Genomic DNA, 18,309 nt, shown 5'->3' with positions numbered 1-18,309 from the left:
CTATCTTCAATACCTTTTTACTTGTAGAAGGGATTATTTTTGAGCTCAGCAGTTGTCTGTGATTAGCAAGAACTTACTGCTTGGCATATTTCGTACAGCTCTGGTATACATGTGGTTCTAGGGAAGAGCATATGCTGTGGTCCTTGAGGGAAGTCTGGAAAGAAATGTCTGCCATGAATAACTGAACATTCAATCTTGATAACATAATTTTGAAAAATCAAATTTCATGTGAATAAGGAGGTCATGTACAATCAAATGTGAAAAACAACATTCTGTTTTCAAACATTTTGTGTAAAGTTCAGATGAAAGATTCTCTCTTTGTTTTGAGGGTTAAACCAAAAAGTGTTAAACACTCTTGTGAATTAGTTTTGTTACCATTTAGACTGTTATGAGCTTTAGAAATGCTTAGTTTTCTTTTAGGTAGACAGTCACATGTCTTGACTGACACAAGTTAAAAGTCACATGCTTTCTTAGCTTCTGCTCTGTAAGTGGCAGCCAACACAGCAAAAGGGTTATGAGAACAACGCTTACAACAATGCAGGCATGTACAAGAAATGTGTTTTGAGCTACTGTCAGAAAAGTTTCCTTGCCTGGCTCTAATTTTCGTATTTTTAAGAGGACTTAGCATATCCTGAAACTATTCAATTTCATTATGACAGTATATAAGCAGTAAGATTTGTTGATTTGATTCACAATAATAAGAGGAAAAAGGAAGAAAATAGTTCTATAACATTTTATATTTTAAAGGTGACAAAAGATAAGGTTCAGAGGGTGACTTTTGAATGCCTAAAGTCTTTACTGCATGCTAGTCTAGCATATACTGCTTTCTTGCTGGATCCTTCCTTTGCACAGATACTGCTTTCTTGGTAGGAAATTTAAAATCTTGTTTATGGTGATTACTAGGTTGAAAATATTTCAAGTTACACATTTTTTCCTTGGAATTGTCCAAAAGACTGTTTGCAAGTTGTCAAATTTGATTCTCTCGTTTCTCTAGAGATGAATGACTTATGTCAAAAAATATATTCAATTAAGTAATAAATGCTAAAGTTTTGTTAAATTGTGATATAATTCATATCTGCTCCATCCTGTTGAGTTGGGTAGCTGAATGACACGATGAGCAGAATGCAGTAGAAAAAATTGCGATTGTGTGAGATTTTTTGGAGCCAAGCTGTCCAACCAGTTTTGGCTTAAAAGGAAGACTGGAGAAAGTCCCGTGTAACAGAAAATGCAAAGGGAAGATCAAATGCTTGAGCTGGGCCATGTTCAAATAGATGTCACATGATTTCTACTAGACTCCATTTTCTATTCAACTCTGCATGGGCAGACTTGTCATTTCCAATTACATTACTTGATCATGTTTAAATATACAGGCTTTTTATTATCAATTCCTTAAGTAAATAAAATTTCTCAGTACATTTTGGCAAATATATAAAAACCTTTTTAAAAATTTTAGTTATTCTGTTTCTTCACTGTATTATGGAACAGTGAGCAGATGAAAAACAGTACAGGTTCTCGGCAGTGTTGATTATGACCTGTTTTCTTCTTGGCATATATTTTGTATTTTCATATATGTTTATTAGCATTAACTAGGTATTTTATGATAAAGCAAATAATGAATATTGTGGATCTCATAAATGCACTTTCTGTATTTTATCAAAACTATTATAATTGAAGATAAATTCTCATAGGAAAGGAGAGATCAATGGTGGTTACCAGTGTTTTATTGATTTGAGCTGTGGTCATTTACCTTCTTAGAAAGTCTTCAGCTCTTCTTCTGTTGTTCTTGTCCTTTCACAAGGAACCCCAATCTGAAATTGTGCATGCAATCCATTGTTGGTAATTATGAGATTGTGAATTTAATAGACTGTGATTCTGAATAAGCTGTTTCCATCTCTGGTAATTATTTTTCCTTCTGTTTTATGGTATGCAGGTATCTGGTTTTGAAAAAATACTTATAAAATTCCTTATGAAGACAGTTTGAATTATTCATGCTTACACATGGTGCTTAGTAGAAAGATACATATGATATAAAACAGTGCACACTAGCAAGAAATAGAAATTCATCTTGGTCAAACTCTGGAACTTGTATTTTAAAAAAATCACATTCTAAGTTCTCACTTCTTCATTTTAAATTTAAAATTTTATAAGAAGAACTATTGCACCCTGATGTCCAGCTACAATATTACATTCCCTGGCCACCACAGGCAATCAAGGATTGTGAAACTACAAGTTTTTCAAGCCATTATGGCAATGGAAGAAATAATCAAAATTAGTATGTAGACTCCAGTGCTTGATCACAGAACCTCAGAAACCTGAATGTTCTGTGGAAACACTGCAGGAGATTGACAAAAAAATCTGCCATTCTTTTAACCAAAAGGGAAAGCAACTGAAGAGTAAGACTGTGTTGGGTAAAATGTCAAGATGGCTGTTTAAGATAAGTCTTAGTTTTGAAAAATAATAACTGAAGTTTTAAATGGTTCCTAATGGACCGATGATTTTTCATGGCAGAACAAATTAATTTTTTTATTTTAATCTCTGAAACTTCAAAATTATCAGGAAAAGTATGAATTTCTAAAATTAGTTTTAGGTCTTGGAAGGTAAAGTCTTGAAGGAAAGTATTAAATAAATCTACAGATGATAGAAGCTTTGAATTTAGTCCTTATTCTATCTATTAGTTTCTTGAGAATGAAAACTTAGCTCCCAAATAGATGCCTGATCTATTCATCTGAATTGATGTGCACTGTTACGATAGGCAGGAGGTTCTCAAGTTCACAGAGCAAAGGAGAGCTTCTAGTTTGATCTTCTTGGTGTTTCTAAGCCAGCATGGTCCCACTTCACTGCTGTTGGTTTCCCTTGTGTGTTTTACACATAGAGCTATGTGATGGAGAAAAACAGATCTTTGTAATGATGCCTAAATATTTTAGGTGTTGATAGTCCAAGTTTTTCAGTGGAAGTCCATCAGAAAAAAAAAAAAAGAGATACGCTGCAAAGCAATAGAACCAGACAGTTTAAGTAGGTTGGATGCCTGTGAAATACACTCATGAGGCACGTGTAGGCTTTTTATAGTTGCCATAGTTTTATGTCAAGCTGATAGACCTTTATTTTGCTAATATTCATATCCGAGACCCTCCTCACCTTCCCCAGTGCCCCAGAGCATATATCACTAGTTCTGGGTAAAGGTACTCAATTCTAAAGAAATGCTGGTGTTGTGACAATTTCCCTCTCTTTGTCAAAATGGCAGATAATTTGTATTATTGAAACTTAATGTTTGCAAGCAGTATATAGTATATGTGATAAAAGTGTAGATTTGCTTACTTTTAACATGTTAGTGCTTTTTCAAGGAATACAGATGAAGCATGCCAAGGGTGTTTTGTACTTGTTTCTGCCTGAAAGGATTTACTGCCTTAGCTACTGTTAAATTTTAATGTGGCTGCTGAGCAGGGATTTCATGTGGCTCCCATATCAGGATGGGATAGGAAATTAGGTTGTGATACTTTGGTTCGTATAGATGATATGGGTGTGTTGTCAAAGGAATTCCATCACAAATACCATAAATACAAGTGTTACTACTGCTATATGTATACTATTCTTTCATTTGACAGAAACTGTGAAAATTTCTTTGAAATGAGCGGGAACTAGCTTATGGAGACAAGATGGGTTCTTTTTCGTGTTTTCCAGTGATGAAAAAATGCTGTCCTCGCTGTTTTGTGGGAGGAAAAATTAAGCAGAACAGCAGTGCTTATTCCTATAGCATGGGCAATTGGTTATAAAATCAGTGATGTCTCTCTGGCAGCTATATTTGGGTTACAATTATTCATAACAAACTAGTTAATGCATTGTATGTTTTACAACTAATGGAATCTTAGCAATCGTTCTCCATGTAGCACTGAAATTTTTGGCTCCAGTAAAAAGTACAATTTTGATGTGCAAACTGGTGAAATCATTCTGTGCAAGTGAAATCCTTTCAGCAACAGAGAGCTTAGCCCTTCTGCATCTCTTTGGTTCTGACTGGGTGACTAAAATTCTGTGTGCACTTGTCCTGCACTGGTTGAAATCATCTTTCAGAACAGGAGACCATCTCGCTAGAAAACTGGTTTGTGATGGGACCAGCTACCATTTCTTTGTAACAGAAATATGAGATTTTTCTGTGTCTGAAGTCTCAAGCTTTGTAAGAGATGTCTGGCTCTTAATTTCAGTAAATGGCATGACACACTACATCCATTTTGAGCTTTTGACATACTAAACTGTTTCTGTGTAATGGATGATTTGCCATGGTGAGCAGTGGACTCAGGTGACTTGATCAGGAAAACAAAAACTTTCCCGTTTTGCAAAACATTCTACCAGTAAATTTAATTGATGAGAAAGTTTGCATTGTAGTACCTTGAGCTTCTTCCTCCAATATTTCTTTGTTCCCATTTCTTTGTTGATATATGTCTCTTTTTTTCAAACTTTGTTGCTCAGAATGTCTTTAATGCTAGCCAAGGAGTAAGGGATTTGGACTTTTTTTCATGGACTTCCAAAGCTTTACCCCCTAAGGTGAGTTAAATTACAGGAACAGTCACACTGTGTCTTGTGTTTTCAGAATGCACCTTATGACTCAACTTTATGCTAAATATTCTTTGAAGTCTGTTTTACTGTGACTTATTTTTATAGGAAATATCAGGTTTGCATTCAGTGCTGTATCTGTGTCTCTTTCTTCTAAAATGAGAAAAAAATACAGGGGCAGATTATTGAATTTTTATTAATTCATGAGTAGCACTCTCCTTTTTTAACAAACCAAATTAAAAATTCGGAGAGATGGCCTAGTAACGTAACAAAGCCTTTCATTCTTCCTTAGAGCAGAATTTACTTGGACTTTTTTTTTCTGTTGCTGGAAGGCCCTACATAAAGTTGCAGCATCTAATAAGATGATATTTGTATGAGTAAAGCCACCACACAGATATTTAATAAATACCCTGCAGATTCTTAATGTTTTTTTTTTATTATTGAATTCTAGAAACATGACATGTTATGTACAGTTAAGCTGTTTAAATTGACTCTAGAGGTGTGTGTCTGAATATCAGTTCTGTAATGTTTTGAGATGGATTTTTTTAACAAACTTTGTAATGAAGACAATAATGTGAAGTACATTTTGGTTTAGAGATTTTAAAACTTGTTTGTCCACTGGTTCTTTTTCCCCGGAATAGCAGACTTTAGTATGTCAAGATCTAAACTATGTTTAAACTTTTTTTCCCCCTCAAACCAGTTTACCTCAGTTTGCATTAACTTGCATTGTAAGTGATATATTTACATAATAGAATCATTTCTCTATAAAGTCTTGAAACAAACTGCTGTGTTAGTCTGGACACAGTGCACAGGCTTCCATACGAAAAAAAGCTGAAAACATGATAATTAAAGAGATCAGAGGAAATTTGCATTCATTTAAAAGTAAATAATGTAACCAGAAGTTTGCTTTAAATCTGACCAAAAAAGTATTCTTCTTCACAACAGGAAGTGAACTCCTGGAAGTTATTTTTGTGTGAGATTGTCAAGGCAGAAAATATCAGCATATTCAGAAGAAATTAAATTTCAAGAAATCAGATTGATAAATAGACAGTAAAGAAAATAGGGTATACCCTGTAACATTCATAATAAAAAGATTTTAAATGCTATTGGTATATAAGGGACAGACCACTAGTAAAGGTTTTTATGCTGCTTCTAAAAAGCATCCTCTGTTGCTGAACACAGAAGACTGAATGAGGTGAACCACTGGATTCATCCAGCAGGACATTATGTAGTTTGTAACTTTCATATGTTCCTTTAAAGTTACCTGTGACTTTAAGTATAATGCAACTTGCTCCTGCTTCTTACTTGCATTCTTCTGAAATAAATGCACATTTGTTACTCCCATTCTCATGTTTTTTTGTACAAAAGCCTTTCAGTTAAGCTGTTGCTGGCTCAACAATTTATGCTAATTTTTCTCTTATTTTAGTAACTACCCCTTTTTTTGGTAAGAAATTCAAAGTGTTTATTACTTCAGGTTTGGATATATATTTCATTAGCAAATAATATGGAATAATATTGAATTCCCTTTCCATAGCCCCAGACTTCAAGAAAATGTCACAAATATAGCTAGAGGAATGAGTGTGTATCCTGAGAAATGCCAGCAAGGATGAAGGTTTAGTGAAAGCAGTTACATTAAGTAATTTATATCTGATGTTAGATATGAACTATTATTTTTATATAAATGGTTACCTTTATACCACTTTTGCCTGAAGAGTAATTTCAGGAGTAATTCAAGTAATATGCAGTTTAGTAGTTGTTCAGCACTGCACACTAAAATTAGCATGGTGACTAGGATCTCCTTTAACTTTGAAATTTACCTCTTGTAGTCTTCACAGAAGTATTTCTTATCTCAGTAGTTTAAAGGTGGTATTAATAGGTTTTATTCTCTTCTGTTTTGCCTTTTTTTAATTTCTCAGGAATCTAGGTCTAATGCTGATGATTTTTTCAAAGACCTAAATTCACACTGCCCACAGGAAGCAGTGATGCAAGAACAAGACATGCCATTCCTTCGAGGTGGACCTGGAGTGTACAAGGTAGTGAAGACTGGCCCATCAGGTCACAACATCAGAAGCTGCCCTAACCTTAGAGGTATCCCAATTGGAATGTTAGTTCTGGGAAACAAAGTCAAGGCAGTGGGCGAGGTATGGATCCTTGTAGCTTCAGTTCATGTCTTCATAGATACCAGTATATAACAGTAGTAACCACAGCAAAAGAATCTGCTTCTCTCCAGGTTTGCTTTTCCCCTCCTCATGCTAAATACTGGCCTTTGAACTTGGTTTATGTTAGCAGTACTAATGCAGTCATGTCTCTTGCCTTTTTGCATTGATTGGAATAGTGTTAAAATTGCACTGCAGTTACCTGTGCTTGCTTATGTATTTCTGTTACAGTATTCCTTACAAAATTGTGTTTCTTGATCTACTTTTGTTCTATTCTTTGAAAGAAATCTGTTTCATTATAAAATGTTTTCCTAGGACTTAACCATTTAACAAATTGCTGTTTCTCTTTACTGATTGTATTAATTTGTTTAGTTGCTGAACTATTGTTATTGTTCTGGGCTGTCCAGTTGTGGTGTTTTATGGTTAAGAAGGGCTTAAGGATGAAGTGTGTCATGCTATTTCCTAAATATAATATCAGGAACAAAATTAATACTTACAAAAACCTTTCATGTATATCTTGTTATTATCTCCTGTTGCCACCATCGATTAGAAAGTATATCTTGTTGACTATTTCCCTCAAGTTTTTATTTAGGCTTATGTGAATTTTCTGAAGTTTTCTGAAGTTGTGGTGTTGGTGTTTTTGCTTCTTCTGAACATAAATAGGTCTAAAATTTTTGGAATTATTCCTAAATGTGAATATGCCATAAATAGGTTTGGTACTTCAGTCTGCCTCAGCCTGTGGCCTTAATTTAAGAAACTTTTTTTTTTAACATTTACTTTGTAATAGATTGAAATTTAATGTATTTTCCAGATACTATAAATAGTTGCTGAATCATACTACTGAATTATTTGAGAAGTCAATAAATTCTGCTTTTTTATGTGTGTGCATCAGGTGACTAATTCAGAAGGTACGTGGGTGCAAATGGATAAGAACAGCATGGTAGAGTTCTGTGAAAGTGATGAAGGCGAGGCATGGTCATTAGCTAGAGACAGAGGTGGAAACCAGTACCTTCGACATGAAGATGGCAAGTGGTTGTTTTCTTTTATTTTTTTAAATTAACTTTTTAAAAAATAAGCAATCTAAACAGGAGAAATAAAGAAGTACTGGGTTTTGAGCGGGTACAACATTACCTTGTGTATTTTCATTTGAGTTATGTTGCACGGTAAGACTTAAAAGTGTTTATAAACATTCTTTAAATGATTTTTTTAAAAACAGTCAAAATATTTCCATATTATTTCTTCTTTACCAGTTTTGGACAATAATTTTAACGATCTTTTTTCTTTTAGCTCTGGGGTTAATTTTTATGCATCTGTTTTCCAAAATGTGTCTTTATGAAAAGCTTTGGCTTCAGCAGTAATATTCTGCTTGTATTTTTAGGTCACATTTACTGTCAACCTCTTATTTGTTCATTTTAACAGACTCTTTGCCATTTTTCTGGTTTTGACATTTGGTGCTGAAATTGATTTCACACATAGATACTCTAACAATTATCATCATATTACTGTATTAGAACAAAGCAATTCCTTGCTAAAACATAAGTATTTTCTGTAGACTGTTGCAACTTGACTTTCGGGTGTAAAACCTTCTGCAAAGAAAGGAAATAGCCAAGAGTTTTTCATTAAATATATAAATGTTTACATAATAAGTTCAAACTCTCCTGTAAAAGTTATAGCTTTTCTAATTTTAGTGATGTCTGATAATACCAAGTTCTGAGATGCTCGAAGAGCCCAAGTAGATTCCATAAACTGAATAATTGTGAATTGGAACAGTGCCTTATTTTTGAAAGTACACGTATTCAATAATAGGGTTGATAAATTCATTATTTTCTATTTTTATACAGGGTTGTTTGCTTTTCCATTAGAAAATAATTTATCTGAAATTAATACATTAATCAGTGTGCAAAAATTTCTGTTGCAGAGTGCTTATTTTGAGAAATACATTTAAATAACTTGACAGTATTTTGCATTTTTAAGTAGTCTTGTCATCTTCAGTATTTGACCTATCATTTTATGTTGTCTTAAATTTCTCGAAGTATATATGTGTTCTAAGAAAGAATCACAAATCAGGAAGACTTTAAACAGAACCCTTGTTTGAAGATGTGTCTTCAAATTCTTAATGGTTAGGCACTATTACTGAAGGACATCTTGGAATATAGAATTGCTCTCACAGAAAAACAGAAATGCAAGCTCCAGCCTTTGAGGACAAAACTCTGTAGTGGCATTTCTGCAATACAGCTCATAGAAATACCATCTTAGAAACTTCCTGATACGAATCCCGCACCTCAATATACCAGTTGTTAATCTTTTCTAGATGAGTCTCTCTTTACAGGTAGGGTGAAGATGGATGTCTCCTGTGCATCCAGCTAAAGCAGTTTAAGCAGTTATCAGTGCAATTACTGAGATTTTTCAACCTGTTCTAGGTTCCTAGTCCACCTCAGTGCCATGTAAAATTTCATGCACTTACGCCATATTTGAAAGTTAGCTTAAACTGATTGTTCTTATTTGCAATGAAATTATTTCACAATAATTTATCATCAGTTTCAATGCTTTTGGTAAAGGAAAATAATAAGAATCTGCAGGAGCTCTAGCTAGATTTGCAAATGTCCATTTTTTTATCCATGAATAACACCATCTTTCACATTACATTCATATTTTCATTATTTAATAAAATTATAATTAAATTCCCGTAATGCGTAGGGTTTCTGTCAGAGACACGGCAGAAGTCTGAATAGCTAGGTCTGTAGCCAGGTATCCAGTAAAGTACTACAGCAAGATCTAGAGTAGCTCTGATTGAAAAAATTCTAGATCCTTTGTTTTATAAACTTACTTTAAATTTCCAGCTTTCTCTCAAAATTTGTTTTTAACTTGAGTAAGTTATGTAGAGTGTGTACTCCAAAATGCTTTTGTCGTGAAATGCAATTTTTTAAAAATTGCTTTTTAAAGAGTTGTGGGTTTTTTTATTTTATCCATATTAATTTTAGTACACTGGCAAGAAAAAAAAATTCAAGATGCCAGCTCAAGCTTTTAAACCTGCATTCGGGATATTTCTTTTGAATGCTTTCATATATATTGTCAGTTGGAATGGTATTTTTGACCACATTAAGTCAGTAATTTCTCTGTAAATCTGAATAGTCAAGTGGATTCTGTCTCATTTGTTTTAATTCTGCTGCAGTTTTGAATATTATTAAGTACTCCTTTGGGTTGGAGGTTGCTTTAGTGTCATGCAGAAAGTAAAATTATAGTACTCATTTACAGATACAAATAAATCTGTCAGGAAAAAATTTCTTGTGTTCCATGAACTATCGGGGGTAGCCGCAATTAAATGTTTATTGGCTCTGAGTTTGTCCCTCTGAAAACCATCCTTTCTCCGCCTTGCTTTGTCAAAGGGATTTTAACAATTGCTGTCCAAAGTATAAGCACTGCTCAATAATGTTTCTGGAAAAAAAAGGTGTTAAATAATAGCATAGCTGGCAACAACTCAGTCAAACAAAAAACAGTCTACATAGTATTAAGTCCTCTGTCTTAATATTTTTAGAGCCTAAGTTTTGAAGAGCAGATATGAGCTTTTTTGAAGAAAATTTAGTCGAGAGGAAGAGTGCTATCAGTGAAAATAAATATCTCCCTTTTGCTTTGTAACTCATCTTTCTAGTGTAAATCCATTACTCAGGTCTAACTTTGAAGTGATGTGGTTTTTTTACAGAGCAAGTCCTTCTAGATCAAAATGTGCAGACTCCTCCCCCAAGTCCTTTTTCAATACAAGCTTTCAGTAAGGGGACAAGCTGTAGTAATGGACAAGGGTTTGATTATGGCCTTGGAAATAACAAAGGTATGTTTTTACACTCATATTTTTAATAGCTTTATTTTATTAGTAATTTTCTGCTTTTTGAGGCACCACAGGTCTTCTCCAAAACAATAGTATAATGAATTGCAAATTGTTATTTTGAAGAGAAAAAACTGCTTTTTTCTCTGCTTTAGTTTCACTCAGTCTAAGTATTCTGTATGAAAAGGATTAACAAAGATTTGGACGTTAGTTTTGGATTTCTGCAGTGGTAGGCACAAAACTGAGATGCTGAAATGAAAAATACATGTAAAACAAGATTAGAAAACTATTTGATTTAGAAAGCACATGTTTTTAAAAGTCCAGAAACATTTGTCATCTGACTTGACAATTTTTAAGTGCCTTTAGTGGGTTGACAAGATAAAACATCCATTTAAAATTTGTTGTGAAAATAAAAAAAGAAGTTATAAGACTGAAGTTACCTTTCAATCACATGGATACCAGTTAGAACTGCTGGGAAATAAATAAATTCTATTTTTTTTTTACTGATATAAAATAATTGTTTTTCTTATTCATGGTTTGTTTTGTTGGAAAGATCTAAACACATATGTAAAAGCCATAAAAATAAACCCAATCTGCATGACTTCTGTTCATTTCTTTGTTAGTTCTAGCAGATTTAATAATACAGAAGGGACTTTTTCCATGAGGTTCTTGAGAAACATTCCTGAAACATGGAGCTCTATTATTCTTACACTGCTATTGTCTATGCCACTACAAATAGGGGCCTAAGGTGTGCTATGTTTTTTTTAGCACCAGCATATATTTCTTCATGGTACCCTGAATAAAATAACTTAAAACTTATTTTAAAGGAGAGAAGATTAGGAAAATAATTATTCCTAAATAGTCTATTCTGTTAATGTCACAACATTTCACAGTGGTTTGCTGTGTAGAGAGTGGTTCATACTTGTCTATGCATTGTTATAGGACACCCTCTTTTTTGGACAAAGGCTGGATAAGTTGAAGCATTTTCCTTTTGTTTTATAGAGCCTTTTAAACCTTCTTTTCCCAGTTCATCCATACTCATTGCAGAGTAGTGGTGGAATCACAAAAGTGGAAGTATCCAAGATGTGAGGCAGTATTACAGCTTGTCTCTCAATGTCAGTTGTGTAATAGTGCAGAAATATTATCTGTTGTTTCATCTGCAAAAACGTATTAAGACAACATGTTTTTTCTTCTGTGTTCAGAAGAATCAGGCATCCTGATTTCTGAAGACATTGTGATTCTCTTTACTACATCTGAAGCAGTTGAAAGGTGTTTCTTTGGGATAATATAGTTACAAAACATTTGGAAGCTACTCCTGGCATTGCATTCCATACTATTTTGTATGCATTATTTTCTCAAAATACCCTCAAGTTGTGACATTTAGTGTGAATGAGCAGCTCAGCTACATGACTTCATGCAGTCTGTGTACTGTATTTCCTTCTGAATTGCCCAAGAGTGGAGAGTTGTTGGCAGCTTTATTGAAAGAATAATGGTCTTACTTTCCCAAAAATAGAATTCTTCAGCTGTACCATTACTTTGTATGCAGTCTTTCTGTATTCTCAGGTCTAAGAAGCTCTGAGTTTTGTGAAAAATTAGAAATGGAAGGCACAGGAACAATCTCTTAGGGGAATTTCCGAAGGAAGCAGTTCTTTTGGAGGGGCTTGTTTGTTAAAAGTACTTCTATACGAATGCCCTGGTTTTGATAAAAATTCAGTCCCATCTAAGCGTGTTTCAAAATAACTGATCAAATCTAAAGATCACCATAATATGTATGTAGTTCTACAGTAGGTAATAGGGTTTCCTACTGTAAAACTGTTAATTTAGGTTTACAATATTACCTGCAAGAAAGATGACTTGACTTCCCAAAGAATCTGTTTGATTTAGCTGTCTTCTCTCTTCCAGCTTTCTGTGTTACAGGCAAGTTTTTAATATTTGACATGATTGGCCCTACCTACCTCCATATTTGATTGTTGTGGACAGATGACTTTCAACTTCTTCTCAGATATTCTTCCCTTTAAAATAATTACTCATTTTAGGAATTAGGCATGTTACATTTAAGAATAATAGTTTGTCAGACATGTAAATCATAGAATGGCTGGGGTTGGAAGGGACCTTAGAGATCACCTAGGTCCAAACCCCACCCTAGACCCGATTGTTCAATCACTTCTGAGTTTTTTTAAGGTAGGAATGATAGCTGCTGAAAGTAGTTTTTAGGTATGCTACTTCCAAAGCAGTGAAATAAAATTGATTCATTGATTCCTGTAGATGATTTTTTTTAGAAGGACATTCCAGCAATTTTCTGGTATTTTTGTCTTCTTACTTTTTAACCCAAAATATCAAGAAAATAAATTCAACTTAGAAGTTCTTAGGTAGTACTGGGTTTGATACATCTACTGGTCTTTCTCAATTCCTTAAAAAGATATTTGATAATAATGCAAAAATCTAAATTCTGTGTTAGCTGCTAAAATTCTTTACTAGGTTTTCTACAATGCTGTCAAAGTCATAGGAATTTTCAGAATAAAGTGGCATTGTTAGGATTTGTCTGGTTCCAATCAAGAATATGAGAGAATCTCAGGTGTTTCCTACCTCATATTACTAAGTATACTTCGAGTTACAACATGGTGTAGCCTTCTTACTGAGGTGTCATGTATTTCTAATGCTCACATAGAGTTTTTTGAAAATTGACATTCAGAAATTAAAACTCGTGATTTTAAAATGCTAGTTTTGTTGAAGGCCTTCATTTGCCTCACAGCAAATGTAGGTAATTCTTCAGAAAACCAGTTCCAGTTCTTAAGTGGTACTCATGGATTTTTAAAATTACCTTCAATCTGACCTCCAAAACCAACAGAATAGTTTTAAAAATATTGGCAAAAATGAGCAAATATTTACCAAAGCATTGGCACAGAAATACATTTGCCAAAGCCTAATTACATGTTAGCTTTCCCTTCTCATCAGTTTTTCTAATGTTTTTTCTGCATGTACTGTTGCATGTGTGTATTACTGTAAATGCTAGGGATTTCTGGTTTTTTCTTTGGCTGCTCTTCATTTTTAAGCAAGGCAAATATAAATCTCTATTTTGAAATGTTTAAAATAACTGCAGTAAAATATCCATGAGCCTTAAAAACCAGTAATTTTATTGCCATGCATGGAGTGGGATTTTTATGTTTAGCCACAACCAGAGTTGTATGTGGCTAAACGAGACTTATGAGCTTTATTATCATCATTTAAACTTTGAGCACCATTTTACTCTGCCTTTCTGGAGAATGACAGGTAACAGGTTGTAGTTTTGACTGTTTTGCCCACTACAGGTGACCAACTGAGTGCCATACTGAATTCCATTCAGTCACGGCCAAATCTCCCAGCTCCTTCCATCTTTGATCAAGCTGCAAAACCTCCCTCTTCCCTTGTCCACAGTCCATTTGTGTTCGGACAGCCCCTTTCCTTCCAGCAGCCTCAGCCACAGCTTCAGAGTAAGTTTGTCAGCCTTACCTGCCTCATCAGTCCATTTCTGCAGCTTTGACATTGCTGTTCTCAGTTGCTTACCAGTTACTAATCATCCCACAGTGCACCTTTCTGGTTTTGTTTTTTTTTTTTTTTAAGTTTTTCATGATTGAGAAGCATGTGAGGTAATGCTCCCAAAGAAGTATACTTGTTCAACTTTAATTTTTATATTGACAGTGTTTTGGGTTTGTATGTGTTTTTCACCATAGACAAGTCATGAAAGTGCATTTCCAATATTTTATGCAATTCTGGTTTATAAATAAGGTAAATATTTCATATAGTACAAAATGTTGATAATTCTTTTAACATCAGTAATTTACTGCAGTAAGTACATAGGTATTAACTTTTTTTACTTCCCAAATTTCAATTTTTGTCATTGCTTCTAACTTTAGCGATGCAGCTGGACAGTGGGAATAACTTGGCGCTACTCATAAGAAATAATTTCTGTGGGGTGCTCAGAGGGTTGGCATGGTAATGAAAGTTTGCTTGTTGAGGTGAATACCAGCTAACCTGATTACTGATGGGAGGACAGGCAGCTGTTTTGATTAATGAAAATTAAAAGCTCAGCATTCATGATGGATAGCTGATACTGCACTAAATTCTCTCTTACATGCAGAACAGTTACAGCACAGGTCACAGGCATACTCCTTTATCCCTGTCTCCCACAAACTGTCTCTCTGAGGTGCCTTAGGACTTCCTTGTTGACCCTGGCAGTCAGTTCAATGTCTGTGTATATGCAGTCCTGCATCTCTCCAGCTCAGCTTATTGACGTGACAGTGAAGTCTTTCATGTGAGAGCTAGATTAAGGTTTCTAATTCGCTTTTATGAGGATTGTCAGAAGTCTTTTGACTGTGATCTTGTGTAGTTCTGCTGGACTTAGACCAACCTCCTAATGCTTACACCATTCCAGCAGAATATTCCAAACTCAGATAAAACAGCTGACTGCCAGTGACATCAGCACACCCTCACTGAGAATTTGTCAAATATTTATTCTTTCCTATCACTTTTCGGTTTTTTTTCCTATTGTTCAACAAGGTAAAATCAGTTACTCAGCTGTACATCAAAAATAACCCTAATTGTCTTATTTCAAATTTCAGATTATATGTCCTTTAGCATTTAGACCTATATTGTATGAAAACAAAAGCACCATTTTTGATTGCCCAACAAGATCTTGCTTAATGGATTTCTCTGTCCAAGATGTGTAGATAAACTGTGTTCAGTAAGGTGAATCCATGTTTTGTGTTTTAATAAGGATCCAAATCAAATGGAAGCCTGTTGTTTGTCAGGTAGGGGAGGAACACTGGTGGTCTACCAAATAAAAAAAAATGATGAAACTAGAAAATTTTTTTGAACTGGTGTCTGATTTGGGATCTTAGCTTAGTAGAAGGTCTCAACCAGTTTGGTGATTCGCCCTTCCAGAAGGGAAGAAATTGTCAACCTGACCTGGTGTACTGGTCACTGACTATGATTTGATACAAAGGCTTTTTTTTTTAAACAGTTTATTATCCAGTGTCAGATTTTATGCAGATAATGTAAATTATTCTTAAAGGAGAGAAATACTAACATTTTTGTTTTCACAAAATTTAAGAATAATATGGGAGATTTCTTCTTTAAATTTCCGTAGTCTTTTGCAAATCTGTTCATCCTCCATTTGCAAGTTCATCCAAATTCAGCATATAGTCAGGGATGCCTGTAAGACTGTATCAATATACTTGTTCACTTAATAGTTTTATGCAGTTATAGAAGTGTAACAAAAACTCATTTTAAGTATACAATTTTAATTAATTACTTCTAAATCACTTCATAGCCTCCTGTTACCAAACATGTAATTAAAAGTCAAATCGACTAAACAACATATCTTAAGAGTCCACATCAAGTCAATTGAATTTTTGCCCTAGACATGCTTAGTTTTAGTTTCCAATTATGTGCTCCATCCTTAAGTGCTTCCTGCAGTAAAGTTAGATTTTAAAATTAAAATGAATGTTTATAGTCAATATACTGTTTCATTAAATGGACTAATGATAGTCTAATAGTTGAAAAAAGTTGTGCCAGCCTAGATTTCCCTGTCTGCAGATGTTATATACTAAATGCCAATCCTGACTGCAAGTCAGCCTAAATAGATCAGTCTACTGTTTACATTTTCTGTTCTTCCTCAGATATCTCTACTCTTGGGGAGAAATTTGGTTTGGCATAATTCTGAGGAAAGCTAGGATCCTGCTGAATGCCCTCTAGAATTATTTCCTTAATTTAGATTTTTATAATAGGAAGAAAAATCTTGATATTATCTAAACATACTTTGTGCTGGTGACTGATTATAGTTTTCCTTAGAAGTGTTTGTACAAGGTGGCTGGTTTTTCAGCAGATTTTTCTGTCCCTGAGGTTTGGTTTGCAAATTCATCTTTCACTTAAGAAAGAAAGAAAGGATTTGTGACAACCTTTTATCCTCCAACACAGTGTCTAGTTTGTTTTTTGGTTTTTTTTGTTGGTTTGTTTTTTTTGGTTTTTTTGTTTGTTTGTTTTTTTGTTTTTTTGGTTTTTTTTCAGAAATATTACAGTTTAGGACAGTTGTCTCCTGAGATATGATGCTTGAAGAAATAAAAAGTGTCTCTGTTACTCCTTTCACATCATAAATGAGTTACAGCAGCACTCTGTGTTATATCAAAGAATTTGTTGCAGAAGGAATATTAGAAAAAACAAAAGAGAAACTGTTATTCGGTTTTGTCTTACTTGCTAGAAATTTGTGAAGGGCTGATTGTTCTGTCTGCTTAATTCCTTTGCTAATTTTCAGACATATTATACAAGAGATTGTTTTCTTTTTCACAGGGATTAACAAAATTAAGGTACTCTTGCCATTTATTTTAATTCTTTGTCAGTCTTGTGCGCAACTAAAAGGGCAGAAAAGGTAGAAGAGCTGTCAAAACCTACCTTGGAGTACAGGGAAATCTGTATTGACTTGGAGCCTTAGCAAGAATTTTTTTCCATTGAGATCGCAAGCTTATGTATGTTTCTTCCTTGGATATTTGACCAAAACAGGCTGTAATTGCTGCAGCCTGCTTATGCTTGCTTCTGAGAAGTTTGGAAGATCATCAGTAACAGATTTGCTTCTGACTGCAAATTCTTATACCCACAAGATTATTACTGGTTGCTTGATTTATTTGTCAATGAACTTGGTTAAAAGCATAGAAGACTCAAATTTCTGTTTGAGTTCTGAATGTAGGAGAAATGTGGAAGCATAGGGGATCATGGAAGATCTTGTTTCCCAACCTTCAGCAATGTGCTAGGTCATAAATCTCCCTAGATGTGGCAAGTGTGGGTAACAGGATCTTGGCATGCTGCCCAGCATCAGTTACCAAAATTTGATGATTGGCTGTTGAGCTCTGGAGTTAAGGAGGGAAGTGTGAGACTTTGCAGTCAACAGTGTTAGACCTTTTTGCCATGTTTCCTCACACCTGCGTTGATACTGCAAATGAGGAATGAATTTCTGGGCTAAAAAGCTTTGGACTCCTATGACTTCTGATATTTTAACCTTCTTCCAGTGCAGCCCTGGCAGCTTGCTTGAGGTACTGCTTCCTGTCCAGCAGAAGCTGCAGTGCTGGGCTGCTGTTCAATACAGTGTCTGTCAGGCTGCTTCCTTTCCAGTTTGTGTTGCAGAGTTGCAGTCCAACCATCCATCATCAACTCCTGCCATTCTTGTCAGGAGTTCCTCAATACGTCCTTTCAGTATTGTGCAATCAGTTTCTTTTTGGTTTTGTTCCTTTCCATCTAGGTGCTGGTGAAATTGCTTTTAGAACCACAGTTTTTCTGTCTGCATTTTCTAAAACTGTAGAGAGGGCACAAAAGACCAGCACGCATATGGAGCACATAAGATGTGCTTCTTGGTAGTATTTCAGTAAAATAAAGGGAGAGAATCTTCTCAACCAGGCATGGTGATCTCTTCTGTGTGTGATTTAATCATCAGTTAAACCAATGACAACTGGTCTAATTATTTTTTCATATGCTACATATTGCCAAGGCATCATTCCTGAAAATTTGAGCTAGATTAAATGGTCTCATAACCTAAGCTTTTCATGTTCTACAGACAAGGGAACATATGAAACATATATTTGGCCAGGTCGATCCAAACCCATCCTCGGAGGGCTGGTATGGTAACGGTTGGCGAAAGAGTACAAATTGCGTCACATGTTTTTTTAGAACTAATCTCCTCATACAACATCTTCAAAAGTTGTAGTTACAAATTATAAAAGTATAGAATTCTTTTTTTATCTACCTTTCCAGCACAGGAGCTCA

At 34.6% G+C, this 18,309-nt stretch overlaps 1 protein-coding gene across 13 annotated transcripts in view; it reads left to right on the top strand.

The window, feature by feature from the left end:
* Positions 1-18,309, top strand: part of MYCBP2 (MYC binding protein 2) — a 178,670-nt gene that overhangs the window by 124,780 nt on the left and 35,581 nt on the right. For 6 of the 13 annotated variants that reach the window (XM_039714668.1, XM_039714656.1, XM_039714657.1 and 3 more), the window contains 5 exons: positions 4,462-4,536; positions 6,462-6,686; positions 7,594-7,726; positions 10,402-10,527; positions 13,830-13,991. In XM_039714668.1, the coding sequence (XP_039570602.1) occupies positions 4,462-4,536; positions 6,462-6,686; positions 7,594-7,726; positions 10,402-10,527; positions 13,830-13,991 (721 nt within the window). The remainder of the gene's footprint in view (positions 1-4,461; positions 4,537-6,461; positions 6,687-7,593; positions 7,727-10,401; positions 10,528-13,829; positions 13,992-18,309) is intronic. The other 7 variants (XM_039714667.1, XM_039714658.1, XM_039714660.1 and 4 more) reach the window with 6 other exon arrangements.

The sequence above is a fragment of the Passer montanus genome, unplaced genomic scaffold (genome assembly GCF_014805655.1).
Source record: "Passer montanus isolate IOZ18808 unplaced genomic scaffold, ASM1480565v1 scaffold30, whole genome shotgun sequence".
NCBI classification, from domain to species: domain Eukaryota; kingdom Metazoa; phylum Chordata; class Aves; order Passeriformes; family Passeridae; genus Passer; species Passer montanus.
The sequence above is the reverse complement of the archived record's forward strand: the minus strand, read 5'-3'. Positions and strand labels throughout refer to the sequence as shown.